General features: G+C 37.1%; 1 protein-coding gene and 1 long non-coding RNA gene across 2 annotated transcripts; both read left to right on the top strand.

Moving 5' to 3' along the window:
- The first annotated feature begins 654 nt into the window (after positions 1-654).
- Positions 655-14,143, top strand: LOC148722521 (uncharacterized). Its single transcript, XR_015992453.1, has 2 exons — positions 655-1,319; positions 12,694-14,143. It is a non-coding gene; the product is annotated as an uncharacterized LOC148722521 (long non-coding RNA).
- On the top strand, positions 7,203-8,933 carry LOC111341280 (uncharacterized). Its single transcript, XM_022948235.2, has one exon. It carries the CDS (start codon positions 7,629-7,631, stop codon positions 8,544-8,546), a length of 918 nt encoding a protein of 305 aa, XP_022803970.1. The 5' UTR covers positions 7,203-7,628; the 3' UTR covers positions 8,547-8,933.
- Positions 14,144-16,135: the final 1,992 nt, after the last annotated feature.

Genomic DNA, 16,135 nt, shown 5'->3' with positions numbered 1-16,135 from the left:
CAGCTAAGTAGGACGGAAAGGTCATCATGACTGGATGAATAATTTTCGAAGACAAGTCGTAGAGGACTTCAAATCTTAAATGTAGGTGAAATAAATGTCTAAATCCTGATACAACTTTCGTTTTAAGAGACGTACAAACTTACAACGTCTAAAAACCGTAATAGGAGAGTTAGTAATTATGCCCATGTTTTTCTGTGGCTCATTGGCTATAAAACTATAATCAGTAGTATGAATGTATGTCCGACTTTCGCGAACATCTTGATCTTAGACAATGATCTGGTCCGCTAATCATATCACAGAATTAAAATTGGCCACCTGTTACTCTCACGTTGCATTTTTTTTCTCTCCAACTGAATATCACTTGATCTGTGTCGCTATCACAACAACGTTTGTGTCCTTCAAATGATAATCCCTAATTACTGATTCATGCTGAGTGTGCTTCTCTTTTTTTAAGAAAGCTAGCGACAGTTATGTAACTTCTTTCAGGGTCCCGCTGTGATAGATCCCACGAACCGCCACGACGATTTAGGTTACGATTAGTTTATGGGAAAAAAAACGCGGCGACAAACGAAGGTGTAATTTTGCTAGTGCCATTTCCAAAGCAAAATTCCTGATTCTGAACAATTTGAAAGACCAGTAAACTCCGATCTCAACTTTAAAAACAAGTAGTCTATTCTCTTCTTTGTCGAATCCCAGTCATCAGGAAACAAGTTGCTGCTCGCGTTGCAGAGCCACTTAAATCGGTCATTAGCTCCGCGTTCAAACAGATTTCCTTAGGGTTCAAATGCAGTAGCAAAACTGAACATTATAGCAGGCCTTGGTAACAATACAACCTCCTAAAATTGCCGGAACGATGCAATATCAATCTTTCCGGCTTCGGGGAATAAATTGTTGAGCCAGGTAGTTGCTATGCTCCTTTCAAGGAAAACAGTTTTCAACCTTTGTAACAAGTTAATCACTACGGCAATTAACGTTTGCCAAGAAAAAATGTCGGAAGACAACCACTCATCTCCGAGCTACCTCAAAGTAGTTCGGAAAATCGCATCATATTAGAAGGGCTGGCGGGTTCGTTCCACGTATTGTAAGAGTGTTGCTTTTGAACTCGTATCCCCTTATGTCTTGGGTTAGTAAAGGTTCCCTTTGTCGACTTGTCTTCTCGACACTGAAATTGTACCGGTAGAGGTTAACTTTTCAAGTGACAAAGTGCAAAGTATGGTACGATTGTGGAATTTTTATCTTCAAAACGATCTTACACAGCTGTTACATCAACTAAACTGGACGGCGACTTTTTCGGAATCTGCAGTTCGTGGATGTAGTTGGTAGGTGCAGATTTAATATACTATGATTATGTTATTATACTTCTATTATTAGTCATTTTAAGATATGCGTCGTTAGTACAGAACATGGGCGCTTTGGAAGTCTTACTCAGCTCACTGTGGCACCTGAATTGGCTGGTGCCTGTAGCAAGAATAAAGAAACATTACTTATCGGGCCTAAGTACTACGCTGCCTCAACACACTCTTTTCTTTAGTTGAAATGATTAATTCAATTTTCGGCTCAGAAAACATCAGTAATTTCTGAGAAATTTGTATTGAAACAATCTCAAGTTTGGATGCAGGTAGTAAATTCCAAACTATAAATAAAAACAATCGAACACATGGAAAAGAAAAATAATAGTTGATTATTCCTTTGCTTTACGAAACCTAAGCTTAAATGCTGAGATAGCTAATTTTCGTCAGCTGAAGGTCAAAAAATGATTTAGAGAAAATAAATGAATAAACACGAGCTATATTTGTGAGCGCGCTGCCATAAAACATAATTGACCGTGGTGAATATGATCGATAGGGTAATTTCGGTCAGTTTTCTCTGATAAGTCGTTCTTTATTTAAGGTAGATGGGGTTTTGTACTAAAATACAAAAAGCATAATCTCAACCTTCGGCATCATCTCCGCTTTCAACTACGTGTAAGAGAGTTAAAGTTAACTAAAGAACATTATACTCCAAATCTAACAGGCCCTTGTGAACTTGCGCTTTAGTCTCTAGGGTCTTCAAGATTATTAGTAAGGTTAGGAGTTGCTGCAGGGAAAAGTTGAACAAGCTAGTGTAGGGTATCGATTTTATTCAAGAAGTTTTCTTCACGAAACCAAGCTACTGCAAAAAGAATTCAGCAGTATTGGCTTAGGATTTGCTGATTAAAGTTCAGTTTGCCTCATTTCTAATTTTTATTTTAAGGAAACTTAAACTGTAGAGCTATCTGATCGAAACAAAGAGTTTTGATCTCTAACGAGTAATTCCATTATTTTGAACTGGGAACCATAGCCTCGTGGCAACAGCTTGGCAACAGAGGGAATTCGTAAATTAAAACGTTTTCTGCAGTTTTCTGAGATCGATTTGAGAAAAACGAATGAACATGAAAGCGAGTAAAAGTTAGAGTGATATTCGAGGAATTTGGTGGAAAAAAAGATTCTGATTGTTGTAGTGAACCCTGGATAAATCAAATTAAATGGGAGGGTAGATAATTGTGTTTCGAAGCAGGACTTTATAGATTTGAAGCATAATGGTACGCCTCAAGATTGATTATTATAACAAAACATCTTTCTGCGCTTATCTCATTTTTTTTACGGCGAGGGCGGTCTGTGCTCCAACTGACGCAATTTTGTTGTTCAGAAGGCTTGAAGCTAACCTGCTTGATCTCTTGACGTAAATCGAACACGAGTGTCACAGAATGGAAGCAACATTATTATTTTTACTCATCTTGGTTTTTTAATCGTGACGGCAAAACATAGACAGCTAAGACAAACCTATCGGTCTGTAATTCACTTAAAGCCCATTTCCAGAAGTGTTCTATCAAAGTATTGTTGACAATCCTGGTGTGTATGTTGAAATAAAAAAAGGTATGGTTTATAAAATCTAATCTATGGCATGCATTGGTGTGAGCAAAAGTTGCAAAGGAGAGTTTCGCGTGTTCTCAGCTGGTTTTGTTGCGTGGTACCTCCTGTGGTCGCTTCTTTTTTCCATTTGATCGTGATTTTTACACCAGTTCAACTCATCTTCAACCTTATCAGTTTCATATTGAGACAAGATTCAATGCAATAAACCTTTTTACAATCGTGTTTAAAATTTGAGTAAAGGATCGATTTGAAAGAATTTGTATTTTCTCATAAGCTAAGTCAAGTGGGAAAATTTCTTCATACCCGCCGAAAAAGAGGATTATCTCAATACTGTAGTTTTTTTTTTCCCTCAATTTTCCAATTCGTTCTTTCGACTGCTTTTCGCAATCGTGGGAAAAAAAATTCAATTTATCACAGCATCTGTTTCAGGGAAAGTGATCTTTCTGGAGTACATTTGATTACATCTCGCTCCAGTTATTACGCGGTTTACTCATCGCTTGGATAAAAAATATATGTCTGAGCAATGAAATCCACCAGTCATGTACGAAAGGTTTTTGAAGTGGCTAACTATGGAATGAATACTGGTCCTGTAATTTTATACAGCGTGTGTTCTCTTAGAACGTTTTTATTGTCCAAGGTCATATTACCTCAAGTTTTCTACCTAATCTTTCTCTGTGTAAAACCAACCCAAAGAGGACAGTCATTGTTTCTGATGAACCCTTTCTTTTTCTCTCTTAACGAAAGAAATTTTGCGCCAAAACCGTTTTTAACCAACATATATCTTAATCTTTTTTCTCTTCTATTAGACTTGACACCCACAGAAAATCCTACCACGTCAAAGATTCTTCCGCGATCGGTTAACATTTCGCCTAGGCAACAAAACTCCAGTCGCTGGAATATTGACTTTCATATATTCGCCTTCAATAAAAAGAACCGTATGGGTTCTTCTCAGCGTATTCTGTGAATCTATATTGAACTGTTGTCCAAGTATTAAAAGGTCCTGTTGTTTCTTTTTTCCCTTTTTTGCCGAGCGCACATCCGGAGAAAACCCCAACTTAACTGTGCTGAACGTGTGTATGTTATTTGTTTATTATTTTTTTAATCTCGCTCTAAATGTACATTCGAGAGACAATGATAACAAATCGTTTTTTCCCCTTTTTCATTTAGAAGGCAATTCTAGCCTGGTGGTGTCGATAATTTGTTCAGATAATGGGAAACCAGTTAAAGACTTTTCCCACCATGTGTCTCGAATGCTCAAATTGTATTACAGCACTCGTAATTTTCACAAGTAAAAATGGTTAATCAATACAACGTGTTTAGATCTTGTCGAAGAAAAGCTTTTCTTTTCATTTACGTCTAAATGACCACATACTGAGAGGAGATCTTCCGTGGCCTCCCAGAGCTGAGCTAGTATCACTTCCAATTATCTGACTGCCCAATGGCATCTTAGACTTATAATAAAAAAATATATTGCTTTATGAAGCAACACTACAATGGCAACTTGGTGAAACAAAAATGGCTAAATTTTGAAAGGGTCCATTGTTTGGGAAAGACCTTAGCATCACAAAAGCGAACGTTTTATTTACTTTATTCTGTATGCTGCTCCAAAAGATGCCAAGACCCGGCAAAGGACGTGAGAAAAACCCCTCAGACAGTGCTAATTGTTTAACACTCCCTTGAGCTTGAATCACTGCAAACGTCTTTTCAATTCGGCCAAAGCTAACAAAATATTTCCAGGAAAAAGAGTTATCCCATCTATAAACGATTGAATGGTAAAGAATCGACGAATGAAAGAGCGGATCCTTACCCTGGTGTTGTGTAATATCTTTAAGTAGTCCTTTCTTTCGTTTACAATTCGCCAATGGCAGAACCAACTCAACAAACGCACTTGTAAATTACAGTTCGTAATCGTAAATGGATTAGGTTTTTTGACGATTTTGTTCATTTTAGCGGTGTCCCCTGAACGAACTATTTTGTTGCATGCTCATTTCGTTTCGCGCTTGAATGAAAATATTTGTTGAGTTTTTTCATTTCCTTACTGTAACCAAGTAAGCTTTTATGCAGCCCGAAAACGAAGATCAATATTCATTTCATTTACAATTGCACATTAAAAAAATTTGTCTACGGTTTGAGGCCTTTGCACCCTGTGCAAATTTTGACCCAAATAAAAGAATAATATATCAGTGTCTTTTTCAGTAAAATCTCTTTTTATAACTAGAATTTTATTCTGTTCTTGGAACTGCAGCGAATGAAGAGGAGAGGAATAATCGAGGGCTGAAAGAAAGCGGATTTTTCAAATTTTTATCTCTTTTTCCTTTATAGGCGGATACAGTTTTTTGTTGCACTCATGTAGAAATACTTTACATTTTCATTTTTATTCGAATAAAGACGAAATTCACGTAACGCCTGCAAATTGTAGTTTGATGGTAGAATGTTGAAATATCTGAGTGTGGGAAGAAGCCGAGGACAATGATAAAAATTTTAATTGTTCTCTTAACATCTCGGCACAATTCCCTCTTATTTACCTTTTGGTTGCTGTAACAACAGTAATAGGTTCTTCGCAAGAATTTACTTGAATCTTTCGTGAATGATGAACAACCTTGTGGATACAAAACATTAGCGGTTTCTTTCTCTACCGACTAAATTGAGCAATACTGATTAAGGCAAAGTACACCATGATAAATTGATAGTTTGGTGTGAAACACATTTTTCCCAGGAAAGACCAGGAATCGCTTAAAACTTTAACCTTATTTGAATAATTATTTCTGTCTCTGACTGAGTTTCCATTTCGTAAATTATAGTTTCCTAAATCAATCGTCCTCTCAAAGTTCATCAGTTTTCGCGTACTGCTCAGTGTCGCCTGATTTCGAATCACTTCGAAAATGACTTGTGATTTAAAAACCGATTAACGTTTTAATTTAAAACTCATTAAGTAATCCATAGTGGGGTTCAGCAAAACCGCGCTTAATGAATGTTCGACTGAGAGAGTCTTGTTAATAAGTGAAGCAATGACAATATTCCCCTTTGCCTTGAAATATACGTTCAGAGCTTTAATATCTCCTCAAGCCAAATCAAATAAAATAGCGAATCGTTCGAGAGAACTTTTCTCTGAAACAATTTTAACACATAGCAGAGAACCGCTCTCAAGTTATTCTTTTACGATCTGGATTTCAGAGGTGGACATTTTTTAACATCAGTTAGGAAGGACTATGTTTTCTTCAACATGTAACACCTTGGTTCGCACGGTGAAGGAGAGATTCGCACCGAAGAGAAGATCGGCCCTCTCAGTGTTTGTGTTTGTTCTTAATCGCGATTCAGTTCAAATTAACAAAAGCTTCCATTTAGATTCACAAAGGCAGAGGCTAAAAGGAGAATTAGCGCAAACAAGCTATCTTGGAGTCAATGCGCACAAACCGTATTTTTTTTTTTTTTTACTTACTGAACTAAATCAAGTTTTCACCTGTGTACCAACAAGAAGGAAAGGATTAAGGTTTCTTTGAAATGCACAGGGATAGTAAAGATTCCAAATATTTCTTACGCGGAACGATGATTCTTGAAAGCGAACACAAGAAAAGGTGAGATTATGACTCACCTATTGCGAGTGACTTACGAAATAAACACATGCGTTCACAAAGGCTCGAACAAAAGCATTTCAATTTACTTTTCAACCAAACAAAAACTACCATAGGGTACATTTTTACGCTGAGAGTTCTTACTCGGTTACCGTCCGTGACATGACCCCCATGAAACACGAAGGAAGAAAGAATTGTCACAACTCGCCTCCGCGCGTACTCACTCTGTACAATAGTGGGTTTGCGTGATAACTGACACTGTCAAGGACTATTGCTCTGAATGCTAATATAATATAATATATGTGTACCGACATGTTTGTTGTACGCTGTGCTATTTGCGAAGGGGCTAATCGAAAAAAAGGGTATATATATTCAACTCGTAAATTGTGCTATGTGGAGAAGCCAAATTCAAAGCTGCGATCTGATGCAGATAGTCTTTTGAAACGCCTCTGAATAGAACATGACTTTACTGCTCACTTTTAGAACTCTTTAGTTGCTTTTTAATTATCAGCTCTATGGGCCATAGTTACAAAGCCCGCGCACTGTGTTGTAACACGCAGTGCAAATTGTTTTTTGAGGATATTTTTCTAAGAGTTTGGTTTTACCTTCGTGCCAGTACCGTAAGATATCTAGATAATTCTCTTTTAATCCGCTATTCTTTTCGTCTTCCGCTGGAAAAAAAAAAACACGAAATTTTAGCCTAAAGTTTTTCCCCTTTTCCACTGAAATTTTAATCAAGGGTGTGTAAACAATGTGAAAGGACGTAAATACTTCGTTGATTTACATGACAATAATAGATAATTCAGCGAAGGTGACGCAATTTTCACACAAGGAATGGAGCCAATTGGTCGCGACAATGCTCGAAGTAAAAGTCCCTGTTCTTTGCATATTTAATGAGTGCACCTGCAGAACAATTAATGTAGCTTTAATTTACAAACGTCTAACACACCGATACAGCATCAGTAAACAGTCCCTTCAAACGGCATAAATAGCGTGTGACTTTGGCGCAGAATTGAATATAGCCGCACGTCTTTGTGGTCAGTGGACTAGTGCGCGGTGAACGCATTGCGAAATTATCAAAGTGAACATTTGGCACAGTTTTCCTCTGCCTAAGGCGATTTTCCATACATCTTTACCATTTTCATTTATTTTGTCTAATTCATAAATGTTGGATCCGAGTATGGCCGCAAAATCGAAGTTTAATGATCCACACCTGGTTAACTTGCCGAATGATGGCCGTGCTGTCAACCGAAAGGAAGATCAAGTCACAGCTGGAAGTTCTCTTTTAAACTTTATGAACTTGGCATCCGGTAACGTAAAGACTGCCTTAGAAAAACCGGCTAACTTTAAAAGGAACATTAACCACCGCAGGTATCTTCAAAAACAGCTACGGAACTATTCAAAGCGGAAGAACGACATAACCACAAAGAAACCCAAAGACGTTATAAAACATAAATCTCACAGCTTACACGGTGGCAAACATGGTATGTCGAGGAATTCTTCAAGGCAAGAGGGGAGTTCTAAAAGATCTGAAAGGAGTGTAGAGGCTCTCAACTACGAGAAATCTTCACTTCGGGAAAGGAACCTTCCTCCTTCATTCTGGCAGGAGCCTGTCATTCCAGATGGACCGGAGACGTACATGTACCCGATGTATCCAATGCAAGCAAGGGCCGGAGAATCGGAAGACCCTTACAACCCAGTTTTCGAAAGTTACTTCGAAGGTTGGAACGAATGTTTAACGAGGGAAATCCCCATTGAAGAATTGTCGCAGAGTGGATCTGCACCCTCAGTTTCATCCGAAGAAACCAACTGCGATGATTTCATGACTGGAGAAGAACTTACTCGCAGTATTGACATTAAAGATTTGTATGTACCCGAACTTTATTTAGCGGAGAGAAGCCCGCTAGAGCCATCTCAAGGCGAAAGCCTTTACCTGGCACCTATCTCACCCACACAGTACGTCCTGACTCCTACATCTTGTTCAGATCAGGCATATTTTAATTTTTCGTTTGATCACGACCCATCAGGTTTACCGCCATTTGCCATGGCTTTTCTTAGTCCGGGTACCCTAGCGCAATACTAACCTTCGCTCGTCACAGATCTAATTTCACATAAAATAGTGACAGTTAAGGAAAGAATTGTGGCTATAATATCAAAGTCTACTTCGCGGACAAGAATCATTGTGAAGAAAGGTTTCTTAAGACAATAACTTTGCATCGCAGGTTTACCTGTAAATTTCGCTTATTTAAATAGTTTTTGATAGAATATATTTTCATGAAACTGATAACTGTGCCTTTTGCAATATTTTGAAGGGTGTGCAGTTTTGCTGAAGAGAAGGATAGTGACAATAATTTGGACTAACATAAGCTCGAGAGGTAATTAATTCACCATTGAAATTAAGCTTCCACATCCACTCTGTGTTATAGTAGGTGGAGAAGATGAATAAATCTTTGTGAAAAAAACTTCAAAAGGTGGTTGGTTTATTTCTTGAAACTCCAATCGTAACAACACGACTGGGTTATTTGGCCTGCGAAGAAGGTTATTCTTCCCTTTTAAACTTGCCTCCGGAGCACTGTACTAGCCAAAATAATTGTTGTGATGATTTTTCAGTGAATAATCATTTGCGAATGAAAGGTGGCACTAGCGATAAATTTTAGCAACTTCTGATATTTCCGAGAGAAGAAGGGAAGATATGCAATTGATATATAAAAATTCATGTTACATGATTAGCGAGAACAGTCTTTTGTTTAACTCTTATTCAGACGTTTACATAAATATGTTTCGTGTTCCTAAGAGGTTATCGTATTCGGTTCTTTTCTAGCATGACAGCTGAGAAAAAAAAATTGAGAAGTGTGCAGATAAGATGATTTTTCGTAGAATCGAATGGAAAGAAATAAAATGTCAGGAAGGTTTCTGTTTAGTCTGCTAGATTGCCAAGCTTGATAAGCTGAAACTTACACGGAATAATTGATTTGATGATTGATTGTTTGATTTTTCTTTAAATTTTTCCTTGATGGAATTGAGTTTGAATTCTCAGTAAATAGGATTTTTTTTTTCCTGTTGAACAAAATGGTCCTGTGCGCCAAGTACACCCACGTGCACGCAATATTCTGTGATATTTTCTTGTTCCAAATTTTCTTTGTCTTCATTTTGTCTGAACTGATACTCGTACCTTACCCAAGCTCTATTGATTTCTGAAGTACATAGATCATAATCAAAATATTAAAAACAGTAATGGTGCAATTTTTGCATATCCCACTGTTTTTGAGGGTAAATTCGCCATTGTGAGAAGCTATAAAAACATTTAGGGTTTTAATTTTCAAAGGATCTACCATAATCCCCCCATTTCAGAGAATTCATTCTCATGTTCGCCAACAGGTAATTTCGCTGTGATCACGGAACGTTCGCCATACGACAATGAAGAAAAACTTCAAATGTGTTGTGCGTCTTCTTGTGTCAGCTATGTGTTTTACGCTTTTCATCGAGCAAAGCTGTGCAAACAAGTCATAGGATTATTAAATTGGTTTTAAAATGTGAGAAACAAAATCCGTATTAGGGATCATTTTCAATAAACGCGCACGCATAAAGACTGAGCGTGGTGATCCTTTACTTAAAGAAGTGCGATTACTAAACCAGGACAAACCGAGACTTGAAACCAAGAAATATCGATTTTAAATCAAATGTCGTCTTCCAAACATAGCTAGTGAACATGTGAATAATGTCCTCCATCTTTATTTTAAACAAACGAGAAACACGCATGTTTCACTTGCAAGCGCATGCGTAGTGAAAAGCTATTCTCTGCGATTATATTAACACCTTTCTGCGCGATATGACGTACTTCAAAATCATGAATTAAGGCCTCAAACAGCCTTCCAGAATTTCATTTGCTTGACATCCAATGGTTGAAATAAAAAAATTAGTGTGAAGGACGCAATGTGTGCCATAACAGGATAGGAAAACTAAATTTTGCTTAAAGATACATAGGGAAATATAGGCGCTTTAGATAATAAACTTTTCCGAGCACTTCCAATCCATAAATTCTAATCTTAATAATCATTAGGAGATCGGCATCCATTTAAAAAAATCGCTAAAAATTATATGCCAGGTATTTTTAAAATAAATCCTAATTGACGAATATCTTTATTCTCTTAACCAATGTCCTTGGCAAGAACTTATACCATAAGCTTAAAGAGAAATGATAAGGTTATTGTATATAACGTCCTACGTTATATACAATAACGTCTGTATGGTCTCGCCTCAACCCAACGGATTACACGTGAAACCGGAAATGCAAAGAGGAATTTTTTTTTTAACATGATCGTACAGAGTGATTTAGAAGCTCTTTAAGCAATCTACGGGCACAACGTGCTTTGGAAAAGGTGTCGACTTTCACTAAAATCTTGCTGTTGCCTCAGCACCGATCAGGAGAATTAACACTAGTTGTCTTTCAAGAATAATTTCTTGTGATAAAAAGACACGATATTTAGAGACATGAAACGTTGTAAGCTATTAGTTACTTTCATTGGATAGCTAATTGTCAAATTGTAGTCTACTTAACATTTTCAGTCTGTGTTATAACAAGCTTTCTTTTTTCACATACCTGAACTTGCTATTCACAATTAAGATGTTAGAGAAGAAACTAAGACGAGTAAGAACCTATTTTAACTGCCTCCATACTTTTGTGGTTTTTTTTTTTTTTTTTGGTCTCTTTTGCTACAACTAGGATTTCGTGGTATTTAATTTCCAAATGAACCTCAATAGGATCTGATGATAGCTAAAACCAATAATGACAATGACCTCTTTCTTTATTCTGTACCAAACGTTAGCATAGTAACGTAAGGTGTCAAGATACTTTTCTTGTGGTCTGTTTTCGAGTTTTCCCTGAACTGTAAATTTGTGAGTTATAGTTCACTTTCTATTGTTGCTGCGTTTAAAAGACAATGGAATACGGAATGCACTTTTTGAGTTTGTTCTAAAAACGCGATAAAGAAATTGTTTCCTCCCTCCCCTTTTTAGCGAAGAAAGGGGATGTTTAGTGGGTTTGGTTTGGTATATGACTACCTTCATATTAAATCGGTACACCATGAATAAATCAGATCGAACTCTATCATGTCATTTAACCCACAGTCAACTCAAACAGTCGGGGCATTAACTGATTAGATCTAGTTCCATTATGGTTCTAGAGAAAGACAGCTTCTAGAGAGTAAAGTTGTCACCCACGGTTTGCTAACTACTCTGCAGCACATTGAAAGAAGTCATTTTCTCACGTTTTCACATAAAAGGAGCATGAGACATAAGTAGAAAAATAAGTCAAGACGGTCATTGCCGTGCGTTGTCTGAAAGAGCAACAAAAGAAAACGTGCTTTAGGATCTTACCATACACGGATGATGAATAAAGCACAAAAGTACCTGTTACACATAACACTGAAATGTGCTTTACTCAACGTGTCGTCTGCAAAAAATTAAATAAAATAAATAATAAAAATTGGAAACCTGCTCTTCTGAAGTTTATTTTTGCCTGCAGAAAGGAGACACAACAAAAATGATGAGACCACGTTGTATTTTGATCAGACAAAAGAGCACAGTATAATTGTTCACCAAACAATGTATGTTTTACTTTAAAGTTGAACTGATGCTGGCGAAGTTCATTCGAGACTTAAACAAGGAATCCCTTGGGTGTGTGTTTATTTTTTCTAACCTTGATAATAGCGCAAAAAAATAGAGACTTGAGTAAAGACCGGTACCAAACACACACGTGTTTTTGTCACTGTATTTCCCTGTCTCGTCGCCGAACGCCTTTTTTGCTCTTAATACTAGGTTTGTGAGAGATGAAATGATTCAAGAGTGCAACAGCTCAATAGCCGGATAGCATCTTGTTCACACTATTTCAAGTTTTTTCCCTCACAATCTTCCAATCTTGATAATAAATCGGCCCTCTGAACTGAACTGACACTCAAGTTGTAAACAACTCACATTCATAAGGCCAAGTAGTACTTTCTGTTTTGGTAACGCAAAGCATGTTCCACTGGGCTCGCCTTTTTGTATAGTTCGTTCTCGAAATAAACGCTCGTTATGAATAGACTCTTGGGCATTTCCCGCCAGGTGCGTAGTTCTATGCAGGTTAGCTGCAAGCCAGTACGGCTAAATTCGTTGTATTGCGCGAAAGAAAGACGGAAGCTGTATATAAGTATGCCTAAAGTGCAATTAAACGAGATTGTTTTGACTTGCAGATTTCTCCTGTTGCCAGACAGACGAAGTCACCTTCCACTTACTGAGGAACAACGATGACTCATTTATTCAAAGTGCGACGTTAGCCATGTGTGAGAAGTGGCTACCGTACAGAAACAAGACAGTGAAAGTACAGTCCTGGTAAACAGTTTGGCAGGTGGTTTGAAGCTTTTATTGATAAATATAAACGATTTCAGTCCAGCTGAGGGAACGCTTTTTCAACTGTGATACAATAGATTATAAATGAAATAGAAGTTAATCACTTGACTGTAATGTTAAGTAGTGTTACAAGCACTTTACAATTTATCCTACGTATGATAGATGATTTCAATAAAAAGAGAGAAATCATTCTTATCACAAAAATATTCAATGAATTGCACTCTCTCGCGGCTTTCGTGATAAACACTGTACACTTGAATGTGTTTTTATAGTAAAAAGCACAAAAACAGCATAGTGATTCTCGAATGAGCAGAGTAATAATTAGAAATGATCACGAAAGTTTTCAGCTAAATAAGCTATCGGTTGGTGGTTTTTTTTCCTCTTTAAAAAGAAGACATTTTAATAACTCTCCAACGTGATAAACAGAGGCTTAATGAGATTTAAACTTATGAGCACTGAGATTAACCTAGTGCTGATGTTTTTATGTTTCATGTTATTCGTGTAGTTTGAAGAAATATCAAAATAGAGCTCTTCCCTAAGAACATGTAAGCGTTCTTGCGTGAATTTAGCCAAATGACAATTTTTGCTGCAATTAACCGTGGGTCATCAAACATTTTTCTCGGTAAATGGATATTGTTGGCGATGTATTGTGAGCTTTCCTTCTTTTTGATAGGACATACATACATATAAATAGGAAAAATTATCTTTTTCTGGACTTTATCCTGAGTGCTGTTCCATTTGCTCCCAACGATTCCCTCAGCTGAATTCATGAATAAATGTCACGAAAGATGTCAGTCGAATCGCGTGTCAGTTAATCTTTACTAAAAAGATAACAAATGACAAAGATCACTGAAGAAAAGATAAAAAACAAAAAGGCAAACAAATAAACACGAGTGGCGTAGGTATTCATTCTGAGCAAGTACCTTATTTAACCACACTGATGCTCTTAAAGCTGTACTGGTTTTCTATCACATCTTTAAAGTTAGTGAACTGAACATGAATTTAATTTCAGTTTTGTTATACAAAAAAAAAACTACGTTCATTATTGGAATATTTTGCCTTGGGCTGTCTCATACAATAACTCAATTACTAAGCTAGCAGAATACAAAAGGAAATGTAGAAAAAAAAATTATTAAAAAAACTTGCTAGCAGTATAGCTCGTCACTTAGTGGGTGTGAACTTTTAAATGCTTTTATCCGTTTGTTAATTCCATTGAATCTTTTGTTTTTCTTTGTTTAAAGAAATTTTCCCGTTCGCCAGTCTGACGTCAAATAAAGCACTTTTCCTTCCTTAGGACCGCGTGTCTTGATTAGTCACCATGTGCTAGAGATGAGCGATTTGTATATTGCTACTTTTAATTCTCTCTCAACGCGATACACGATACACAACCAACAAACTCAAATAAATTTGGCGACGTTCATTAACAGCTAAGTGTTTTTCTTTGTTTATTCTTTGAGTTTCATTTCGTGTTGTGTTTTTCTTGTGACAGAGTTCTTATTTGTCTCGCTGTCTTTGTATTTTGTTCAATTTTCGTCTTAGTTCAATTAGAAACACGCCCTTCCTTTCTCACTAAAGAAGTTAGGTGGAGATTTATTGGGTAAAAGCGCCACTCTGCCGGGGAATTTAAGAAAAGATTTAAAATCAATTAGCTGTATTCAAGAGGCTGGAATCAATCCAAACACATAAAATCCTCTCCGAATCATCATTTTTTTCGTGAGAGCTTTGAAAGACTTTCGTTGTGGAGGAGGTTTTTAAAATATAGTTTTCAAGGGAGAGGCTTGAGTTACTTTGGATGTAATGGAAATTGCATGATTTAATTATTCTCAACAAAAATAACTTGTGGGAGTCAGTATTTGTCAGTTATCAATTATCGAATTCGTTCATCCGATCACGACTACAACAGCGTAAAGACATCAATAGCGGACGGCGACGCTTAACTTTCAGAATACCAATTTCTTTTTATAGGAAAGAAAAATGGTAACACAAAGCCCTGATTACAGTTGTTATCCTGTCCTAAAAGATTGTTCCGCTTTGCGCACGAGTTTGATGAGTGAAGATAGCCTAAACATTGTTATTCTATGTTCTTTACAAGTTTGGAGATTTGACAACTGTGTTGTGTCTTTTTTTTATATTTCAGTTTCACGCATTATCAATGTTATTGTCTACAATTTGTAAGGCTTCCACTGATGATTGTTTCCAACTACCACCCAAATGACAGATTCGCACACATAAACAACCATTTACACTTCTTTTTAAACCAAGATCAGAAGAGAAGAGACCTCCTCGTTTTGATTTGTATCACTATCCCACAACTGTAGAGGAAGGATTTAAGTAAAGCAGCGGAAACGGAAGACAACATCAATTCATTGTTACGTAAAGACAGGTGACGCCGGCTGTCTATGGTTATTGTCACAACGTGATATATTCCTTAATAGTTCTATAACTAGTATTCAGAACATATGGCAAGTAGTACTAACTGAAGGGAAAAAAACAGAAACTACAACAAAAAAAGAAACATAGGCGAGGCATTGAGATATTTTAAGCCAAGACATTTCTTACCTTAATTTTCCCATCTAAAAAAATCGTCTCAGGTTCTTTATTCAGACAGGTACCTTGTTCGCTGTTTACTCAGAATAATAGCGGAGACAGAAAAGCGATGGAATATAATCAAACAAAAATCTTTTGTACTAAATAGGTATTGATTGGTGACACTAATCCTGATTTGCTGATAAGAGAGCGTCAAAATGTTTATAGATGAAAATCATGAATAAATACATACATCGATAACGTTTATCTCATCGGCTATTAAGAGCGTAACTGCAATAAGTGTCTTAGATTTTCTCCAAGTTTTTTCCCTACTTGTTGTAATAGTGTATATCTACACCCCGTCACACTTCCCTAACTCCTATGCGATGTTGAATTCTTCTTCACTCCCTCTCCGACTGATACTCACAATACTGGTGCAGAGCGCGGCCTCGCGCGGTCTGGGTACCACATTAAGAAAAGTTCAAGGCGTTCCTTGCTTCCTCTGAGAGAGCCTGAGTGCGAAGGTCACGAATGACAGTAACATGGAGGGGAGGAGAATGATCCGACTCAGGTTGGGGAGAGGGTTGGGGAACAGTATTGCTCGTATCAGTCTGCGAGGAAGTTAGAAGAACTACGTCTCCCCGTCAGGTAAGTACCTTCCCTCCCGGGAAAGATAATTTTCGTCCATCTTTTTATTGATTTTTGAGAGGGGAGGGAGATCGCGTACCAAGCAGCTGTAGTTGTTGAACACTTCTTTTA

Source organism: Stylophora pistillata, chromosome 10 (assembly GCF_964205215.1).
Source record: "Stylophora pistillata chromosome 10, jaStyPist1.2, whole genome shotgun sequence".
NCBI lineage: Eukaryota > Metazoa > Cnidaria > Anthozoa > Scleractinia > Pocilloporidae > Stylophora > Stylophora pistillata.
The sequence above is the reverse complement of the archived record's forward strand: the minus strand, read 5'-3'. Positions and strand labels throughout refer to the sequence as shown.

Coding starts and splice junctions, on each gene's coding strand:
- LOC111341280 (XM_022948235.2), top strand. CDS start 7,629: ATGTTGGATCCGAGTATGGCCGCAAAATCGAAGTTTAATGATCCACAC.